Consider the following 21,664-nt stretch of genomic DNA (forward strand, 5'->3'; position numbering starts at 1 on the left):
TGTCCTGTTGGAAGGTGAACGTTTACCCACAGCCAGAGTTCCTGAGCGCTCTGGAGCAGGTTTTCATCAAGGATCTCTCAGTACTTTGCTCCGTTCATCTTTCCCTCAATCATGACTAGTCTCCCAGTCCCTGCCGATGAAAAACATCCCCACAGCATGATGCTGCCACCACCATGCTTCACCATGGGGATGGTGCCGGGTTTTCTCCAGACGTGACGCTTCGCATTCAGGCCAAAGAGTTCAAACTTGGTTTTATCTTGGTCCCGTGTAGATCAGTTGGTAGAGCATGGCGCTTGCAACGCCAGGGTTGTGGGTTTGTTTCCCACGGGGGGCCAGTATGAAAAAAAATGTATGCACTCACTAACTGTAAGTCGCTCTGGATAAGAGCGTCTGCTAAATAACTAAAATGTAAATGTTATCAGACCAGAGAATCTTGTTTCTCATGGTCTGAGAGTCCTTTAGGTGCCTTTTGGCAAACTCCAAGTGGGATGTCATGTGCCTTTTACTGAGGAGTGGCTTCCATCTGGCCACTCTACCATAAAGGTCTGATTGGTGGAGTGCTACAGACATGGTTGTCCTTCTGGAAGGTTCTGAGGAACTCTGGAGCTCTGTCAGTGACCATCGGGTTCTTGGTCACCTCCCTGACCAAGGCCCTTCTCCCCCAATTGCTCAGTTTGGCCTGGCGGCCAGCTCTAGGAAGAGTCTTGGCTGTTCTAAACGTCTTCCATTTAAGAATGATGGAGGCCACTGTGTTCTTGGGGACCTTCAATGCTGCAGAAATGTTTTGGTACCCTTCCTCAGATCTGTGCCTCGACACAATCCTGTCTCGGAGCTCTAAGGACAATTCCTGTGCCAAGCTGTCATCAAGGCAAAGGGTGGCAATTTGAAGAATCTCAAATATAAAATATATTTTTATTTGTTTAACACTTTTTTGGTTACTACATGATTCCAAATGTGTTATTTCATAGTTTTGATGTCTTCACTATTATTCTACAACGTACAAATAAAGAAAAACCAGTGAATTAGGTGTTTCCAAACGTTTGACTGGTAGTGTATATCGAGATATATATACATTGCTCAAAACAATAAAGGGAACACTTAAACAACACAATGTAACTCCAAGTCAATCAAACTTTTGTGAAATCAAACTGTCCACTTAGGAAGCAACACTGATTGACAATACATTTCACATGCTGTTGTGCAAATGGAATAGACAACAGGTGGAAATTATAGGCAATTAGCAAGACCTCCAGCAGGCCACAAATGTGCATGTGTCTGCTCAAACGGTCAGAAACAGACTCCATGAGGGTGGTATGAGGGCCCGACGTCCACAGGTGGGGTGTCCACAGGTGTGCTTACAGCCCAACACCGTGCAGGACGTTTGGCATTTGCCAGAGAACACCAAGATTGGCAAATTCGCCACTGGCGCCCTGTGCTCTTCACAGATGAAAGCAGGTTCACACTGAGCACATGTGACAGACGTGACAGAGTCTGGAGATGCCGTGGAGAACGTTCTGCTGCCTGCAACATCCTCCAGCATGACCGGTTTGGCGGTGGGTCAGTCATTGTGTGGGGTGGCATTTCTTTCGGGGGCCGCACAGCCCTCCATGTGCTCGCCAGAGGTAGCCTGACTGCCATTAGGTACCGAGATGAGATCCTCAGACCCCTTGTGAGACCATATGCTGGTGCGGTTGGCCCTGGGTTCCTCCTAATGCAAGACAATGCTAGACCTCATGTGGCTGGAGTGTGTCAGCAGTTCCTGCAAGAGGAAGGCATTGATGCTATGGACTGGCCCGCCCGTTCCCCAGACATGAATCCAATTGAGCACATCTGGGACATCATGTCACGCTCCATCCACCAACGCCACGTTGCACCACAGACTGTCCAGGAGTTGGCGGATGCTTTAGTCCAGGTCTGGGAGGAGATCCCTCAGAAGACCATCCGTCACCTCATCAGGAGCATGCCCAGGCGTTGTAGGGAGGTCATACAGGCACGTGGAGGCCACACACACTACTGAGCCTCATTTTGACTTGTTTTAAGGACATTACATCAAAGTCGGATCAGCCTGTAGTGTGGTTTTCCATTTTAATTTTGAGGGTGACTCCAAATCCAGACCTCCATGGGTTGATAAATTTGATTTCCATTGATAATTTGTGTGTGATTTTGTTGTCAGCACATTGAACTATGTAAAGAAAAAAGTATTTAATAAGATTATTTCATTCATTCAGATCTAGGATGTGTTATTTTGGTGTTCCCTTAATTTTTTTGAGCAGTGTATATGTATCCTTTTGAACATAGACTTGGCGCTCCGGTACCGCTTGCCGTGCAGTAGCAGACAGAACAGTCTATGACTAGGGTGTCTGGAGTCTGACAATTTTTAGGGCCTTCCTCTGACACCGCCTGGTATAGAGGTCCTGGATGGCAGGAAGCTTGGCCCCAGTGATGTACTGTGCCGTATGCACTACCCTTTGTAGCACCTTGCGGTCGGAGGCCGAGCAGTTGCCATACCAGGCGGTGATGCATCCAGTCAGGATGCTCTCGATGGTGCAGCTGTAGAACTTTGAGGATCTGATGACCCATGCCAAATCTTTTCAGTCTCCTGAGGGGGAATAGGCTTTGTCGTGCCCTCTTCACGACTGTCTTGGTGTGTTTGGACCATGATAGTTTGTTGGTGATATGGACACCAAGGAACTTGAAGCTCTCAACCTGTTCCACTACAGCCCAGTCGATGAGAATGGGGGCATGCTCAGTCCTCTTTTTCCCCCCCTGTAGTCCACAATCATCTCCTTTGTCTTGATCACCTTGAGGGAGAGGTTGTCATCCTGGCACCACACGGCCAGGTCTCTGACCTGCTCCCTATAGGCTGTCTCATCTTTGTCGGTGATCAGGCCTACCACTGTTGTGTCGTCGGCAAACCTTAATGATGGCGTTGGAGTTGTGCCTAACCATGCAGTCATGGGTGAACAAGGAGTACAGGAGGGGACTGAGCACGTACCCCTGAAGGGGCCCCTGTGTTGAGGATCAGCGTGGCAGATGTGTTGTTACCTACCCTTACCACCTGGGGGCGGCCCGTCAGGAAGTCCAGGATCCAGTTGCAGAGGGAGGTGTTTAGTTCCAGGGTCCTTAGCTTAGTGATGAGCTTTGAGGGCACTACGGTGTTGAACGCTAAGCTGTAGTCAATGAATAGCATTCACACGTAGGTGTTCCTCTTGTCCAGGTGGGAAAGGGCAGTTTGGAGTGCAATAGAGATTGCATCATCTGTGGATCTGTTGGGGCTTTATGGAAATTGGAGTGGGTCTAGGGTTTCTGGGATAATGGAGTTGATGTGAGCCATGACCAACCTTTCAAAGCACTTCATGGCTACAGACGTGAGTGCTACGAGTCGGTAGTCATTTAGGCAGGTTATCTTAGTATTCTTGGGCACAGTGACTATGGTGGTCTTCTTGAAACATGTTGGTATTACAGACTCAGTCAGGGACATGTTGAAAAGGTTAGTGAAGACACTTGCCAGTTGGTCAGCGCATGCTTGGAGTACACATCCTGGTAATCCGTCTGGCCCTGCAGCCTTGTGAATGTTGACCTGCTTAAAAGTCTTACTTACATCGGCTACGGAGAGCGTGATCACATAGTCATCCAGAACAGCTGATGCTCTCATGCATGCTTCATTGTTGCTTGCCTCGAAGTGAGTATAGAAGTAATTTAGCTCATCTGGTAGGCTCGTGTCACTGGGCAGCTCGCGGCTGTGCTTTCCTTTGTAGTCTGTAATAGTTTGCAAGCCCTGCCACATCCGACATGCATCGGAGGCGGTGTAGTACGGTTAAATCTTAATCCTGTATTGACTCTTTGCCTGTTTGATGGTTCGTCGGTGGGCATAGCAGGAATTCTTATAAGCGTCCGGGTTAGAGTCCCGCTCCTTGAGAGCGGCAGCTCTACCCTTTAGCTCAGTGCAGATGTTTATTTTTATTTTTTTCAACTTCATTTAACCAGGTAAGCCAGTTGAGAACAAGTTCTCATTTACAACTGCGACCTGGCCAAGATAAAGCAAAGCAGTGCGATAAAAACAACAACACCGAGTTACATATGGGGTAAAACAAAACATAAAGTCAAAAATACCACAGAAAATATATATACAGTGTGTGCAAATGTAGCAAGTTATGGAGGTAAGGCAATAAATAGGCCATAGTGCAAAATAATAACAATTAGTATTAACACTGAAATGATATATGTGCAAGAGATGATGTGCAAATAGAGAAACTGGGGTGCAAATGAGCAAAATAAATAAGAATATGGGGACGAGGTAGTTGAGTGGGCTATTTCAGAAGGGCTGTGTACAGTTGCAGTGATCGGTAAGGTGCTCTGACAACTGATGCTTAAAGTTAGTGAGGGAGATAAGAGTCTCCAGCTTCAGAGATTTTTGCAGTTTGTTCCAGTCATTGGCAGCAGAGAAGGAATGGCGGCCAAAGGAGGTGTTGGCTTTGGGGATGACCAGTGAGATATACCTGCTGGAGTGCATACTACAGGTGGGTGTTGCTATGGTGACCAATGAGCTAAGATAAGGCGGAGATTTGCCTAGCAGTGATTTATAGATGGCCTGGAGCCAGTGGGTTTGGCGACGAATATGTAGTGAGGACCAGCCAACAAGAGCGTACAGGTCACAGTGGTGGGTAGTATATGGGGCTTTGGTGACAAAATGGATGGCACTGTGATAGACTACATCCAATTTGCTGAGTAGAGTGTTGGAGGCTATTTTGTAAATTACATCGCCGAAGTCAAGGATCGGTAGGATAGTCAGTTTTACGAGGGCATGTTTGGCAGCATGAGTGAAGGAGGCTTTGTTGCGAAATAGGAAGCCGATTCTAGATTTAACTTTGGATTGGAGATGCTTAATGTGAGTCTGGAAGGAGAGTTTACAGTCTAACCAGACACCTAGGTATTTGTAGTTGTCCACATATTCTAGGTCAGACAAGTCGAGAGTAGTGATTCTAGTCGGGTGGGCGGGTGCCAGCAGCGTTCGATTGAAGAGCATGCATTTAATTTTACTAGTGTTTAATTATTTTTATTAATTTTTTATTTCACCTTTATTTATCCAGGTAAGCCAGTTGAGAACAAGTTCTCATTTACAACTGCGACCTGGCCAAGATAAAGCAAAGCAGTGTGATAAAAACAACAACACAGAGTTACATATGGGGTAAAAAAAACATAAAGTCAAAAAAATACAACAGAAAATATATATACAGTGTGTGCAAATGTAGCAAGTTATGGAGGTAAGGCAATAAATAGGCTATAGTGCAAAATAATTACAATTAGTATTAACACTGGAATGCTAGATGTGCAAGAGATTATGTGCAAATAGAGATACTGGGGTGCAAAAAGAGCAAAATAAATAACAATATAGGGATGAGGTAGTTGGGTGGGCTAATTTCAGATGGGCTGTGTACAGTTGCAGTGATCGGTAAGGTGCTCTGACAACTGATGCTTAAAGTTAGTGAGGGAGATAAGAGTCTCCAGCTTCAGAGATTTTTGCAATTCGTTCCAGTCATTGGCAGCAGAGAACTGGAAGGAATGGCAGCCAAAGGAGGTGTTGGCTTTGGGAATGACCAGTGAGATATACCTGCTGGAGCGCAGACTACGGGTGGGTGCTGCTATGGTGACCAATGAGTTAAGATAAGGCGGGGATTTGCCTAGCAGTGATTTATAGATGGCCTGGAGCCAGTGGGTTTGGCGACGTACATGTAGTGAGGACCAGCCAACAAGAGCGTACAGGTCACAGTGGTGGGTAGTGTATGGGGCTTTGGAGACAAAACGGATGGCACTGTGATAGACTACATCCAATTTGCTGAGTAGAGTGTTGGAGGCTATTTTGTAAATGACATCGCCGAAGTCAAGGATCGGTAGGATAGTCAGTTTTACGAGGGCATGTTTGGCAGCATGAGTGAAGGAGGCTTTGTTGCGAAATAGGAAGCCGATTCTAGATTTAACTTTGGATTGGAGATGCTTAATGTGAGTCTGGAAGGAGAGTTTACAGTCTAACCAGACACCTAGGTATTTGTAGTTGTCCACATACTCTAGGTCAGACCCGTCGAGAGTGGTGATTCTAGTCGGGTGGGCGGGTGCCAGCAGCGTTCGATTGAAGAGCATGCATTTAGTTTTACTAGTGTTTAAGAGCAGTTGGAGGCTACTGAAGGAGTGTTGTATGGCATTGAAGCTCGTTTGGAGGTTTGTTAACACAGTGTCCAATGAAGGGCCAGATGTATACAAAATGGTGTCGTCTGCGTAGAGGTGGATCTGAGAGTCACCAGCAGCAAGAGCGACATCATTGATATACACGGAGAAAAGAGTCGGCCCAAGAATTGAACCCTGTGGCACCCCCATAGAGACTGCCATAGGTCCAGACAACAGGCAGTTGGAGGCTACGGAAGGAGTGTTGTATGGCATTGAAGCTTGTTTGGAGGTTTGTTAACACAGTGTCCAATGAAGGGCCAGATGTATACAAAATGTTGTCATCTGCGTAGAGGTGGATCTGAGAGTCACCAGCAGCAAGAGCAACATCATTGATATACACAGAGAAAAGAGTCGGCCCAAGAATTGAACCCTGTGGCACCCCCATAGAGACTGCCATAGGTCCAGACAACAGGCCCTCCGATTTGACACATTGAACTCTATCTGAGAAGTGGTTGGTGAACCAGGCGAGGCAGTCATTTGAGAAACCAAGGCTATATAGTCTGCCAATAAGAATGCGGTGGTTGACAGAGTCAAAAGCTTTGGCCAGGTCGATGAAGACGGCTGCACAGTACTGTCTATTATCGATCGCGGTTATAATATCGTTTAGGACCTTGAGCGTGGCTGAGGTGCACCCATGACCAGCTCGGAAACCGGATTGCATAGCGGAGAAGGTACGGTGGGATTCGAAATGATCGGTGATCTGTTAACTTGGCTTTCAAAAACTTTCGAAAGGCAGGGCACGATGGATATAGGTCTGTAACAGTTTGGTTCTAGAGTGTCACCCCCTTTGAAGAGGGGGATGACTGCGGCAGCTTTCCAATCTCTGGGGATCTCAGACGTTACGAAAGAGAGGTTGAACGGGCTAGTAATAGGGGTTGCGACAATTTCGGCGGCTATTTTTAGAAAGGGTCCATACATGTTGCATGTAATCCATGGCTTCTGGTATGTACGTACGGTCACTGTGGGGACGACGTCATCGATGCACTTATTGATGAAGCCAGTGACTGATGTGGTGTACTCCTCAATGCCATTGGAAGAATCCCAGAACATATTCCAGTCTGTGCTAGCAAAACAGTCCTGTAGCTTACCATCTGCGTCATCTGACCACTTCCTTATTAACCGAGTCACTGGTGCTTCCTGCTTTAGTTCTTGCTTATAAGCAGGAATCAGGAGGATAGAATTATGGTCAGATTTACCAAATGGTGGGCGAGGGAGATCTTTGAACGTGTCTCTGTGTGTGGAGTAAAGGTGGTGTAGAGTTTTTTTTCGTTCTTAATGCGTTTGAGCCAATCAGTTGTGTTGTGACAAGGTAGGGGGGTATACAGAAGATAGCCCTATTTGGTAAAAGACCAAGTCAAATAAGCAAAGAGAAACGACAGTCCATCATTACTTTAAGACATGAAGGTCAGTCAATCCGGAAAATGTCAAGAACTTTGAAAGTTTCTTCAAGAGCAGTTGCAAAAACCATCAAGCGCTATGATGAAACTGGCTCTCATGAGGACCACAACAGGAAAGGAAGACCCAGAGTTACCTCTGCTGCAGCGGATAAGTTCATTAGAGTTACCAGCCTCAGAAATTGCAGCCCAAATAGGTGCTTCAGAGTTCAAATAACAGACACATCTCAACATCAACTGTTCAGAGGAGACTGTATGAATAAGGCCTTCATGGTCAAATTGCTGCAAAGAAACCACTACTAAAGGACACCAATAATAAGAAGTGACTTGCTTGGGCCAAGAAACACGAGCAATGGACATTAGACCGGTGGAAATGTGTCCTTTGGTCTGGAGTCCAAATTGGAGATTTTTGGTTCCAACCGCTGTGTCTTTGTGAGACGCGGTGTGGGTGAATGGATGACCTCCGCATGTGTAGTGTGGAAGCTTGGAGGAGGAGGTGTGGGGCGGCAGGTAGCTTAGTGGTTAAGAGCGTTGTGTCAGTAACCGAAAGGTCGCTGGTTCTAATCACCGAGCCGACTAGGTGAAAAATCTGTCGATGTGCCCTCTTAACCCTAATTGCTCCTGTAAGTCGCTCTGGATAAGAGCGTCTGCTAAATTACTAAAATGTAAATGTAAATGATGGTGTGGGGGTGCTTTGCTGGTGACACTGTCTGTGATTTATTTAGAATTTAAGGCACACTTAACCAGCATGGCTACCACAGCATTCTGCAGCGATACACCATCCAATCTGGTTTGGGCTTAGTGGGACAATCATTTGTTTTTCAACAGGACAATGACCCAACACACCTCCAGGCTGTGTAAGGGCTATTTGACCAAGAAGGAGAGCTGCATCGGATGACCTGGCCTCCACAATCACCCGACCTCAACCCAATTGAGATGGTTTGGGATGAGTGAAGGAAAAGCAGCCAACAAGTTCTCAGCATATGTGGGAACTCCTTCAAGACAGTTGGAAAACCATTCCAGGTGAAGCTGGTTGAGAGAATGCCAAGACTGTGCAAAGCTGTCATCAAGGCAAAGGGTGGCTACTTTGAATAATTTGTTTAACACTTTTTTGGTTACAACAAGATTCCATATGTGTTATTTCATAGTTTTGATATCTTCACTATTATTCTACAATGTAGAAAATAGTAAAAATAAAGAAAAACCCTTGAATGAGTAGGTGTGTCCAAACTTTTGACTGGTACTGTATATATTTGCTACTGCTCAACATAATAAAATCTCAGTCGACCAACAGCCTATGGACCAAACAACCAGTCAACTAATTGGGGTCAGCCCTAACTAGATGTTCATATTTTAGTGCCGTACCTTGCTGGGCTGCTTTGGTTTGGGCTTGATGCTGATGAAGACATCCAGCTGCTCCATCAGAGCTGTGATACACTGTGGCTCCACCTCGATGTCCTCTTTAATGTCAAACATCAGCACCAGCGGCAGGCAGCCCTGTGGAACACACACATCACATCCCATGAAACAGACCCTTGTTACAGAACTATCACTGTGGGGCAGAGTTTTTCCTGACCAGACATTTAAATGACCTGACATTTAAAGTAGCCCCACAACCCAAATAGTGGTTGAAAATAGCAGATTTGGTCACTGATAAGCGACTAAATTGGAACGCAGTGGCTGTACAGTAATTAACATGCTATACATGATGTCAGAGCTCAGGGTCTCCACTTTACAGCGCTGTATGGGATTCAACTGACAGACACTCTAAGCATGAGCACCAAGCACAACAAGAAGATGCCCCCACAGCAATATTTTTTTGTTGTCTGAGAAGGAGGACTCGATGTTTTCTGAAAGACGAGACATTGAGGATTATAATAAATACCGCTTTGATGTCATATAAGCAAACCACACACCCTTGAGTCCAAATCTGCACTTCACATTTCCATATGATGAAACTCACGTCATTTACAGGATTAACATTTGTGATCGCTATGTTTGATGTACAGTTGCAAGGATGACATGGCGTCATACTCTGGGTTGTTCTGAACAGAATGAGCTTATGTTTATTGTACTGTGAAAATTAGCTGCGGAACATGCACCTGAATGCACTCATGAATCCATAATATGCACACCAAAATTACCAACCGTTTCCCTAAAGTGCCTTGTGAAAGCCTAACACTAAGATTGTATTTTATAACTTAGCTAGTCATGTTGGCAATATAATAAGCTTTCAAATGATGCCCACCTGATCCCGACTGCGACTTACACTGCTCAAAAAAATAAAGGGAACACTTAAACAACACAATGTAACTCCAAGTCAATTACACTTCTGTGAAATCAAACTGTCCACTTAGGAAGCAACACTGATTGACAATACATTTCACATGCTGTTGTGCAAATGGAATAGACAACAGGTGGAAATTATAGGCAATTAGCAAGACACCCCCAATAAAGGATTGGTTTTGCAGGTGGTGACCACAGACCACTTCTCAGTTCCTATGCTTCCTGGCTGATGTTTTGGTCACTTTTGAATGCTGGTGGTGCTTTCACTCTAGTGGTAGCATGAGACGGAGTCTACAACCCACACAAGTGGCTCAGGTAGTGCAGCTCATCCAGGATGGCACATCAATGCGAGCTGTGGCAAGAAGGTTTGCTGTGTCTGTCAGCGTAGTGTCCAGAGCATGGAGGCGCTACCAGGAGACAGGCCAGTACATCAGGAGAAGTGGAGGAGGCCGTAGGAGGGCAACAACCCAGCAGCAGGACTGCTACCTCCGCCTTTGTGCAAGGAGGAGCAGGAGGAGCACTGCCAGAGCCCTGCAAAATGACCTCCAGCAGGCCACAAATGTGCATGTGTCTGCTCAAACGGTCAGAAACAGACTCCATGAGGGTGGTATGAGGGCCCGACGTCCTCCTAATGCAAGACAATGCTAGACCTCATGTGGCTGGAGTGTGTCAGCAGTTCTTGCAAGAGGAAGGCATTGATGCTATGGAATGTTTTTGGATTGCATAAACAATAACAGTAATTGTGTGATGGTGGGGATGCAGGGCTGTACTGCAAACAAATTGCGCACACTTTGGAGAGGTATGTGGTGACTTGGAGATACCAGTTAGGCCTCTCACTCAAACCCTTTAAAAAAAATTGTTCTTATGTTGCACCTACCCCACAATTTCCACCAATATTATTTATTTTGTTACTAAATGTATCCAGAGTATTTTCTGATTTCCTTATTGAGAAATGCGTACAAAAAGTACAGTAAATGTAAAATGCACAAAAAATCCAGTGTAATGTTTGGAATCAGTCTTCCAGTGTAATATTTGGAATCAGTCTTGTGTCAGGTGAAATGTTGTATCCTCACATTTGGTCTAATAATTTTCCATTAATATCCAAAGTGTTCCCCTTTCAATTGCTACCATGGTTATGCATATGCTTCTCATATTTATTCTGTTTGAAACATTTACATTTGGCCCTATCCACCATATAGGCCAATTCCCACAAGTGTAAAGGGTTGAGAGAAGGCTCAGTTGAAATACAACATTACTTGGGAAATTCCAAAACAATTGACCAACACAGCCTGTTTTGCATGATCCCACCACGAACTCCTTCCTACTTTATATTCAGCTGGGCGATAGAGGCCTTCCCATTGCGTGTAATTAAAATCAGTTTGGGCCAAGCTGGTGGTGACAGGCAGGGGCCGGAGCTGTAATTTACAGTCTGAGAGATGGTCTAAAGATGGCTCTCTGTGGGGGAGGCTCATCTCCTTGTCAAATGCCTCGGTTCTCCCAAGGCAGACCAAAGGGGCCTCTTCTTGTGTGTCCCACTTCCAGACAGAGAAAAGTTATGTTTACAAAACGACTTCTACATTCTTCAATAGTCTTTGGGTAAGAATGACGCCACAGACAAAGAACGCCAACACTGGCTAGCATAACTGCTCTATATTATGGTTAACGTGTCACGAATACAGCCGAGGCTGCCCCTCCTCCTTGCTCGGGCAGGCTTCGGCGTTCGTTGTCACCGGAGTACTAGCTGCCACCGATCGATGTTTCTGTGTTACACTAGTCTTGTCTTTATTAATCACACCTGTTACCCATTATGCTTATTTGTGTCCCTATAATTACCTCTGTTTTCCCTCCTGAGTTTGTGTGTGATTGTCCGTTGTTTTACGTCGTTTGGTGAGCTGTTGTTCTGCTCTTCCCTGCGTGGAGGGTTTGTTATGGTTTACTTTTGTTTAGTAAATCCATTCATTTTCTCAGTTCTGTGACCTGCGCCTGATTCCGTTTCACCACTTCACCCAGACGTTGACATAACGTTTAAGCAGGATGCCAATAAGTTTAAATGTAATGTCTTTGACGTCTTGCTCAGCAAAAGTTTTTACCCAAAGACAATTAAATGACCAACATTTTACACATTTGCAACCCACATAGCTGATAAAGTGCCTTGGTCAGAGACAAAACACAATAAAACTGTGGTTTAAATCAACAGAAATCCATGTGCAGGGTAATTTTCCAACAGAAACAAGGCAATTATTCTAATCTATACAAACCATGCATGGACACATACCATGAGGTACTGGCGCGCCAGGCAGACAGACTCGATGGTGCCCTGGATGTAGACAGTAGATTTCTTCTGGGGGCTGTTTGGGTCGGGGAAGTGGATCTGGGCTCCTGTTCTCTGGGTGATGTGTTTGATGTTGCTGCCGTTACGGCCCATCATGAAGAGGTGGTGCTGAGGGGCGATGTCCAGGTGGGTACTGACTGAGATGGCACTGGCCAGGCTTCCCGCCAGGTGCTCCAGCAGCATAGCAGTGCCCCTCTGGGATGAGAAGAAAATCACAAATCTATCAATTCAATCAATAAATCTGAAGCATCTAGTAATATTTTGACTAGGATTTTGTTTTCTTACAGTGTGTGGACAAATGCTCAAAGGAGCTAGCGAAGGTGAGTGAGTGACTGTGTGGACAGCACTTTCTACTAAAGATACCCTCTGTCGCAAAGAAAAAACACAGCTAAAATTAGATTAATTTTGCACATCCAAATGTGGCAGAGGAGCAGGAAGAAAAACCAATGAAAAGTGTCCACCCTGTTTGCTTCTCCCAAGAGCAATATTTATTTGAGCTTGTGAAACAACATTTAAACCATAGTTTACACCAAAGTAAACCACTGTTTTTCCATTTCACCTGGCAGCCAACAGAATTGTCAGATTCCCTGCCTCCTCTGCCTCTGCAAACAATCACTAGAGGAATTGGAAGGCCTTCCAATGGAATTCCAGCCTTCAGCCACTGAGGCTAGCACAGCAATCCACAGTGGTTTTGGCAGACCCCTTTTACAGAGCAAGGTCTCCAACCACATAGCATACTCCCCCAAAACCCCAGACCCGATCTGGCCAGCATCCCAAGTCAAAATGAACCCTCTACCAGTCCACTAACTCAACTCCCCCTAGGCTGGGTTGTACTGAAGGCCATAGTGAGGGTGGGTCAGTGGTAGGTGGGTGGGGGGTCCAGGGATGTTGGATTGAATGGTAAGTAAGGCTCTAGGCACCAGCCGCAGCTCTGAGGCCCAGGGTGGAGGAAGGGGAGAGGAAGAGAGCGCTCTAGACGACTTATATTAGACATTTACTCAGGAGGGAGATTTACTTGCTCATGGGTTAGAGAACAGCGCTTGGTTTTAAAAGCAACAGTACTGTAATTCCCACTAGGGAGCTGACCAAGCAACCCTCTGGTCACAGCAGTCCACTTCTCTAACCACAAAGCCCCAACCCCTGCTATTCTGTAAGTACTGTGGTGTGTTGGTGGGTAGATGTGTGGGGTGTTGCTAGGCCTCACCTTGACGGCACTAGAGTTGTTCTGGGAGCCGCGGACCACTCCGGTGGTCCCGTAGAGACGTGTGGGGGGCTTGAAGGATACTGTGAGGTTGTAGGTCTGGGAGATGTGCTGCACTGTGGGGGAGCCTGGGTCAGGCTGCACGATGGCCGGCAACTCAAACAACAAAACCAGAGGGAGCAGCTCCTGAGAGAGATAAAGATGAATAGACAAAGATAAAGATTATGAGATAGAGTTATGAAGAGGGAGGTAGAGAGAGAGAGCAAGACGTGCATACAGTTATTATCTTGCTATTACCATCATCATACTATTCTTTTGCAAACTTTATACAAATGCCCTGTAGTATGTAACAGAGTCCATTTTAATAGTGAAACAGTAAAAACATAAGAGTGAAAACATACAGTACCAGTCAAAGGTTTGGACACACCTACTCATTCCAGGGTTTTTCTATATTTTTACTATTTTCTACATTGTAGAAAAATAGAGAAGACATCAAAACTATGAAATAACACATATGGAATCATGTAGTAGCCAAAAAAGTGTTAAACAAATCAAAATATATTTTATATTGGAGATTCTTCAAAGTAGCCACCCTTTGCCTTGATGACAGCTTTGCAGTCTTGGCATTCTCTCAACCAGCTTCTCTCAACCAGCTTCAGAATGCATTTCAAATAACAGGTGTGCCTTGTTAAAAGTACATTTGTGGAATTTATTTCCTTCTTAATGCGTTTGAGCCAATCAGTTGTGTTGTGACAAGGTAGGGGTGGTATACAGAAGATAACCATATTTGGTAAAATACCAAGTCCATATTATGGCAAGAACAGCTCAATTAAGCATAGAGAAATGACAGTCCATCTTTACTTTAAGACATGAAGGTCAGTCAATACGGAACATTACAAGAACTTTGAAAGTTTCTTCAAGTGCAGTTGCAAACACCATCAAGCGCTATGATGAAACAGGCTCTCAGACCGCCACAGGAAAGGAAGACCCAGAGTTACCTCTGCTGCGGAGGATAAGTTAATTAGAGTTAACTGCACCTCAGATTGCAGCCCAAATAAATGATTCACAGAGTTCAAGTAACAGACACATCAACATCAGCTGTTCAGAGGAGACTGCGTGAATCAGGCCTTCATGGTCGAATTTCTGCAAAGAAACCACTACTAAAGGACACCAATAAGAAGAGATTTGCTTGGGCCAAGAAACACGAGCAATGGACATTAGACCGGTAGAAATCTGTCCTTTGGTCTGATGAGTCCAAATTTGAGATTTTTGGTTCCAACTGCCGTGTCTTTGTGAGACGCAGAGTAGGTGAACGTATGATCTCTGCATGTGTGGTTCCCACCATGAAGCATGGAGGAGGTGGTGTGATGGTGCTTTGCTGGTGACACTGTCAGTGATTTATTTAGAATTCAAGGCACACTTAACCAGCATGGCCGATACGCCATCCCATCTGGTTTGTGCTTAGTGGGACCATCATTTGTTTTTCAACAGGACAATGATCCAAAACACACCTCCAGGCTGTGTAAGGGCTATTTGACCAAGAAGGAGAGTGATGGAGTGCTGCATCAGATGACCTGGCCTCCACAATCACCCGACCTCAACCCAATTGAGATGGTTTGGGATGAGTTGGACTGCAGAGTGAAGGAAATCAAATCAAATTTTATTTGTCACATGCGCCGAATACAACAGTGAAATGCTTACTTAACCAAGAATGCAGTTTTAAGAAAGAATACCATAAAAAAAAAAAAAAAAATTAAAGAGCAGCAGTAAAATAACAATAGTAAAATAACAATAGCGAGGCTATATACAGGGGGTACCGGCCCTGAGTCAATGTGCGGGGGCACCGGTTAGTCGAGGTAATTGAGGTCATATGGACATGTAGGTAGAGTTATTAAAGTGACTATGCATCTATAATAAACAGAGAGTAGCAGCAGCATAAAAAAAAGTGCAAATAGTCTGGGTAGCCATTTGATTAGATGTTTAGGAGACTTATGGCTTGGGGGTAGAAGCGTCTTGGACCTAGACTTGGCGCTCTGGTACTGCTTGCCGTGCGGTAGCAGAGAGAACAGTCTATGACTAGGGTGGCTGGAGACTGACCATTTTTAAGGCCTTCGTCTGACACCGCCTGGTATAGAGGTCCTAGATGGCAGGCCTTGCGGTCAGAGGCCGAGCAGTTGCCATACCAGGCAGTGATGCAACCAGTCAGGATGCTCTCGATGGTGCAGCTGTAGAACCTTTTGAGGATCTGAGGACCCATGCCAAATCTTTTCAGTCTCCTGAGGGGGAATAGGTTTTGTCGTGCCCTCTTCATGACTGTCTTGGTGTGCTTGGACCATGATAGTTTGTTGGTGATGTGGACACCAAGGAACTTGAAGCTCTAAACCTCCTCCACTACAGCCCCATCGATGAGAATGGGGGCGTGCTCGGCCCTCTTCTTTTTCCTGTAGTCCACAATCATCCAACAAGTGCTCAGTATATGTGGGAACTCCATCAAGATTGTTGGAAAAGCATTCCTCATGAAGCTGGTTGAGAGAATGCCAAGAGTGTGCAAAGGTGTCAACAAGGCAAAGGGTGGCTACTTTGAAGAATCTAAAATCTTAAATATATTTTCATTTGTTTAACACTTTTTTGGTTACTACATGTGTTATTTCATAGTTTTAATGTCTTCACTATTATTCTACAATGTAGAAAATTGTAAAAATAAAGAAAAACCCTTGAATAAGTAGGTGTGTCCAAAATTCTCACTGGTACTGTACGTTGAGAGAAATCTCTTAACATAGTGTAGGCATGTGCACATCTACACAGACAAAACATGCCCACTTCAGCTGGGTGTGGCCAAACATAGCATAGAAATGTTTTAACTCAATAAAACCCCTGGTGTCTATCACAATGGGTTCAACTGTGCCAGTACTCAGTAGGGACCTAACGCGTTACGCCCTTCATCAGGCCCATGCTACAGCACACTTCCATTAGGAGCCGATTAAACATACAGTAAAATGCTGTAGTAGCAGATCATGTCTGCTCCTAGACTGTCTGTTGATACTCAGACTGTAAATGTTAAGGTAAAGTCACTAAATCATCCATCAAGTCACGCCATCAAAGAGAACAGAGATCTGACTAAAAGTGGACCCCATCACTCAAATCACAGCAATTATTCAAACAGCCTAGAGTAGACGGAGGCCAGATTTTGCTGAAAAGTTCATACATACGCTTATGTCTACTTCTGTACGTGCACGCACACACACACTTATCCAAACACTCCTTCTTGGGCAGTGTGCCATAGCTTAGGCTGCCAGAGAATGGCAAACAGCATGAATTACACTGACCAAAGAAATGATCCCATGATTAATCCCATATGTTTCTGGGCCTACTTTTAGATCACATTTCAGGGGTTCCACTGTAAAGGCAGAGATATTTATGTCAGTGAGTAGGGAAACGCAGCGAGGACAAACAGTACAGTCCCGACCAGGCTCTGAATGAAGAATGGCTCAGACATAGCTGACATAAGCTTTTTAAAGCAGGTCTTCCTGGCAACTTTAAGCTTCATATTTATTCAATCTGAAGGTGTGCGTGAGTTCTGCAGACACAAGGGCAGAAAGGCAAATATTGTATAAAGACTGTATAACGACTACATAAATCTGGGACAAAGCTACAGACTAAAACATTCATCATACACCAAGTCTTCAAGGGACGCGGTACAACTCAACTTTAGCCTTCCCTTCAAAACAGCTCTAAGAACAAAGATCTAGCACAAACAAGGGATTTACCATATCTGCACTACAGCGAAGGTAAAACCCATCCAATCATTGTTTTGGTAACAGGCAGAGACGGATGAGGCCACCCAGGACCATGTATTGTTAACCCAAACAGTAAAGAGCAGATCCGGAGCAAACAAATGAAACTATGAAAGGTCAACTCTACCTATAATCCCTGCTGCTAGAGGCGAGTGTATATCAAAGTGGCAACTGACATTGACCTGTTCCTTTTCATTCATCTTTTATGGCAGCCAACATCGACCTGGCCAAGGCTTTCGACTCTGTCAACCACCGCATTCTTATTGGCAGACTAAATAGCCTTGGTTTCTCAAATGACTGCCTCGCCTGGTTCACCAATTACTTCTCAGATAGAGTTCAATGTGTCAAATCAGAGGGCCTGTTGTCTGGACCTCTGGCAGTCTCTATGGGGGTGCCACAGGGTTCAATTCTCGGGCCAACTCTATTCTCTGTATATATCAATGATGTCGCTCTTTCTGCTGGTGACGCTTAGATCCACCTCTATGCGGACGACACCATTTTGTATACATCTGGCCCTTCATTGGACACTATGTTAACAAACCTCCAAACGAGCTTCAACGCCATACAACACTCCTTCCGTAGCCTCCAAATGCTCTTAAACACTAGTAAAACTAAATGCATGCTCTTCAACCGAACGCTGCTTGCACCCGCCCACCCGACTAGAATCACTACTCTCGGCGGGTCTGACCCAGAGTATGTGGACAACTACAAATACCTAGGTGTCTGGTTAGACTGTAAACTCTCCTTCCAGACTCACATTAAGCATCTCCAATCAAAAGTTAGATCTAGAATTAGCTTCCTATTTCGCAACAAAGCCTCCTTTACTCATGCTGCCAAACATGCCCTCGTAAAACTGACTATCTTACCGATTCTTGACTTCGGCGATGTCATTTACAAAATAGCCTCCAACACTCTACTCAGCAAATTGGATGTAGTCTATCACAGTGCCATCCGTTTTGTCACCAAAGCCCCATATACTACCCACCATTGTGACCTGTACGCTCTTGTTGGCTGGCCCTCACTACATATTAGTCGCCAAACCCACTGGCTCCAGGTCATCTATAAATCACTGCTAGGCAAATCCCCATCTTATCTTAGCTCACTGGTCACCATAGCAACACCCACCCGTAGTCTGCGCTCCAGCAGGTATATCTCACTGGTCATCCCCAAAGCCAACACCTCCTTTGGCTGCCATTCCTTCCAGTTCTCTGCTGCCAATGACTGGAATGAACTGCAAAAATCTCTGAAGCTGGAGACTCTTATCTCCCTCACTAACTTTAAGCGTCAGTTGTCAGAGCAGCTTACCGATCACTGCACCTGCACACAGCCATTCTGAAATTAGCCCATCCAACTACCTCATCCCCATATTGTTATTTATTTTGCTAATTTGCACCCCAGTATCTCTATTTGCACATCATCTTTTGCACATCTATCATTCCAGTGTTAATACGAAATTGTAATTATTTTGCACTATGGCCTATTTATTGTCTTACCTCCATAATTTACTACATTCGCACACACTGTATATATATTTTCTGTTGTATTTTTGACTTTATGTTTTGTTTACCCTATACGTAACTCTGTGTTGTTGTTTTTATCACACTGCTTTGCTTTATCTTGGCCAGGTCACAGTTGTAAATGATAACTTGTTCTCAACTGGCTTACCTGGTTAAATAAAAAAAAAAAGAAATGGATATCAGTGCAAAGCAAAGTAGGGCTTTAATTTGGGTGAAGGGGTGGAGGGCTGTTGGACGTTTGGAATGAGGGTAGCTGGGCAGGTGTTAATACTGTATGTGGGGTGGCTGTACAGATGTCATATGGTTGGGCAGTGTGAAGGCAATAGGCCAAAGGGTACAGGTGTGAGTAGTTGTACTAAGTGGTATGAGTAAGAACAGTGTACAGGTTTGGGTAGTGGGCAGCAGCTGGGCTGCTGTTTGGATGGAGGGTTGCTGAGTGATTGGGTGGACTAGTGGAGTATGGCTGCTAGGTGTTTGACTTTGGGAGGAGAGGATTCATGTGGCTATTAGAGCTTATCTTATAAACCCCTTCCTTCAACAAAGGTACGCTCAAACGCTACTTTGAAATTCAATTAGTAAACTTTTTATCAAGGAATTGCATGAACTGGGTTGCTCCCTGTTGCCTGTAAAAACACAATCACGTGTGCTCGCACTCTTGCGCTATACTCGCTCTCCCTCTTACTCTCCTCTCTCTCATTGAGCTTATTTGTCTTGGTCCACTTGGAAAGGAAGCACATGCGTGTGAAGAATTGTGATGGCGGCGAAACACAAGGAAGGTCTGGACAGCAGAGGCTGACAAGAGCGGAATGGCCCACCATCCTCTGAGCTGGAGCTGAATCTGGGTGAGTCGAGCACACTCTACCAGGCCAGACGCACTGTGTGCTGGGTTTGAACTGTTTCCTCTCTGCCACATGGGCTACGGCCAGAGCATTACCTCTGAGTTCACAGGTTCCACAGCTATCACATGCAGTTATAGGACAACTAAAGGATGACTGTAGTGACACAGGCTTACAATAACAGCCTGTTCCGAGTTCTATAGTTCAGACCTCAGAGACCTCCATAGAAATTACATCCAACTTACCCTGATTTTGGCGCGAGCTGCCTCTACCCCTCCTGGCTGGCCTGCAATGGACACCTGTTCAGATGGAGAGACAGAAGTGAAAAAAGAGACTTGGGGGGGGGGGGGGGGGGGGGGGGGGGGTTTAGAGTTTAGAGCCAAAGCTCTTCTCTCGTATTTCCATTTGGTCCGATCATTCTAATTTCCATGGCTTATGTTATGTTTTTCATCAAAACTCAATCAGAATAACATCATACAGAGAAAGATGGTTTGGTGGTTTACCATATTTAAAAACCCCAACCCTTAATTTCTGAAATTGCCTTTCAACACTTTACATCCTGAATGTGTGCCTGCGATTAAAATAATTGCGACAGGAATCTAAAAAAGAGATAAATGCCTTCATTAGATATCCTGCCAGCGGAGCAGTAATCTCTGTCCTCCTTCTCTTCCTTTTCAAGCTTTTCATCGGTAACTCACCATAATGGAGTAAGGCTAGCTTTGACCCAAAGAACCATAACTTCTGCCAACTTTAATCAGCACTTCTGAACAAATTAAGCCTCAGTGTTTGAGACCAGCTGGTACCCCAAAAATGTAAAGTACATCTGGTTCGGGTCAGCACCTCCTCCTCACACACACGCATGCACACACACTGGGTTTGAGGTACAAGGTGTTTAAGGTAAGGGATAGCTTGCAAAGTTATGTATGTGTGATTGCATGGCACATGCAAAGAGATTGGCAGCTTGCCTCCTCCAGAGGTGTATGTAAATGGAAATTACAGCCGCTTCCAACTGCTCGTCTATCCAATCCAGCCCAAACACACTGGCTTCCTACGGCACAGCCAATCAAAACAGCCAATTACAGCAGCTCTCTGCAACATGGCCATTTAAAGCCACTCTAGCAACTAACAAATGGAACATACTCAAATGAGGACATACCAGTTCCATATGTGGTTAAAATTGTAAATAAAGGTGAATAAAGCCTGTGCAAACAGAGAACCTCTGATAGTCCCACACAAATGTGGTTGATGATGGCGTAGCACATTAACTAGTATTCAGTCTATCAGATCCAGTATACATTGTTAATTGTACATGTACAGTGGTGTATCTCTCCATACCTGGTTGCTCTTCTCCGCCTGGTTGTTGCGGTTGGAGTCGGGGAAGTGGATGTGGCAGCCCGTGTCCTCCATTACCTTCTTAATGTTGTTGCCTCCCTTGCCGATGACGTGGGAGTGCTCTGTGTGGGACACGTCCATCTTAAGGGTTACCCTGTTAGTCTGCTGGAGGAGAGGAAGGAGGGGGAGACACTCTTCTTAAGCATGGCCTGCCATACAATGTACTTAATAATACTTAGTGAATGATATGATAGAAATCTAACATGCATAAATATTACATTCTGTACCAACATATAAGACTGTAAACCATGGCAATATTGTGAATGCTCCTCGGCTAATAAGCCAAAGAAAAATAGGATGCATCTCTTCATCCAACACCTTGGCTCTGGTCCGACACCACTGCCAGGCAGATGGGTCCACCATGAGAAGCTCCACTTAGAGAGGCATGAGGAATATAACCAATCATATCAAACATAAACCCTTTCAGATGGCTAATTACACAGAGCTAAAGCAGATGAGCCTAAAAGTATGTTCTTGTTGTTAAAATGTTTCAAAAAGTTTAATTAGACAAATCCATTGATATAAAATGCTGACTAATCATGGTTGTTTAATGTTGAACTCATTGGGGTGCAATATGTAGGCAACCGTGTTGACCGTGTGCTGAGAAAATACTTGTTTAGATTGTTAGGATAAAACCTGCCCACAGGGGGTGCTATGGCGTGCCCATTTTGGGATGTGATGTTTGTTGCC

General features: G+C 45.0%; 1 protein-coding gene across 1 annotated transcript in view; it reads right to left on the reverse strand.

The window, feature by feature from the left end:
* The window catches only part of LOC311134998 (protein bicaudal C homolog 1-A-like), a 121,707-nt gene that overhangs the window by 18,698 nt on the left and 81,345 nt on the right, over nucleotides 1-21,664 (reverse strand). The window contains exons 5-9 of the mRNA XM_084168802.1: nucleotides 20,918-21,079; nucleotides 19,828-19,881; nucleotides 13,439-13,621; nucleotides 12,178-12,429; nucleotides 8,982-9,113 (exon numbers count right to left, since the gene is read on the reverse strand). Coding sequence (XP_084024928.1) covers nucleotides 8,982-9,113; nucleotides 12,178-12,429; nucleotides 13,439-13,621; nucleotides 19,828-19,881; nucleotides 20,918-21,079 — 783 coding nt within the window. The remainder of the gene's footprint in view (nucleotides 1-8,981; nucleotides 9,114-12,177; nucleotides 12,430-13,438; nucleotides 13,622-19,827; nucleotides 19,882-20,917; nucleotides 21,080-21,664) is intronic.

Source organism: Coregonus lavaretus (assembly GCF_964263955.1).
Source record: "Coregonus lavaretus genome assembly, chromosome: 1".
Taxonomy (NCBI): Eukaryota; Metazoa; Chordata; class Actinopteri; order Salmoniformes; family Salmonidae; genus Coregonus; species Coregonus lavaretus.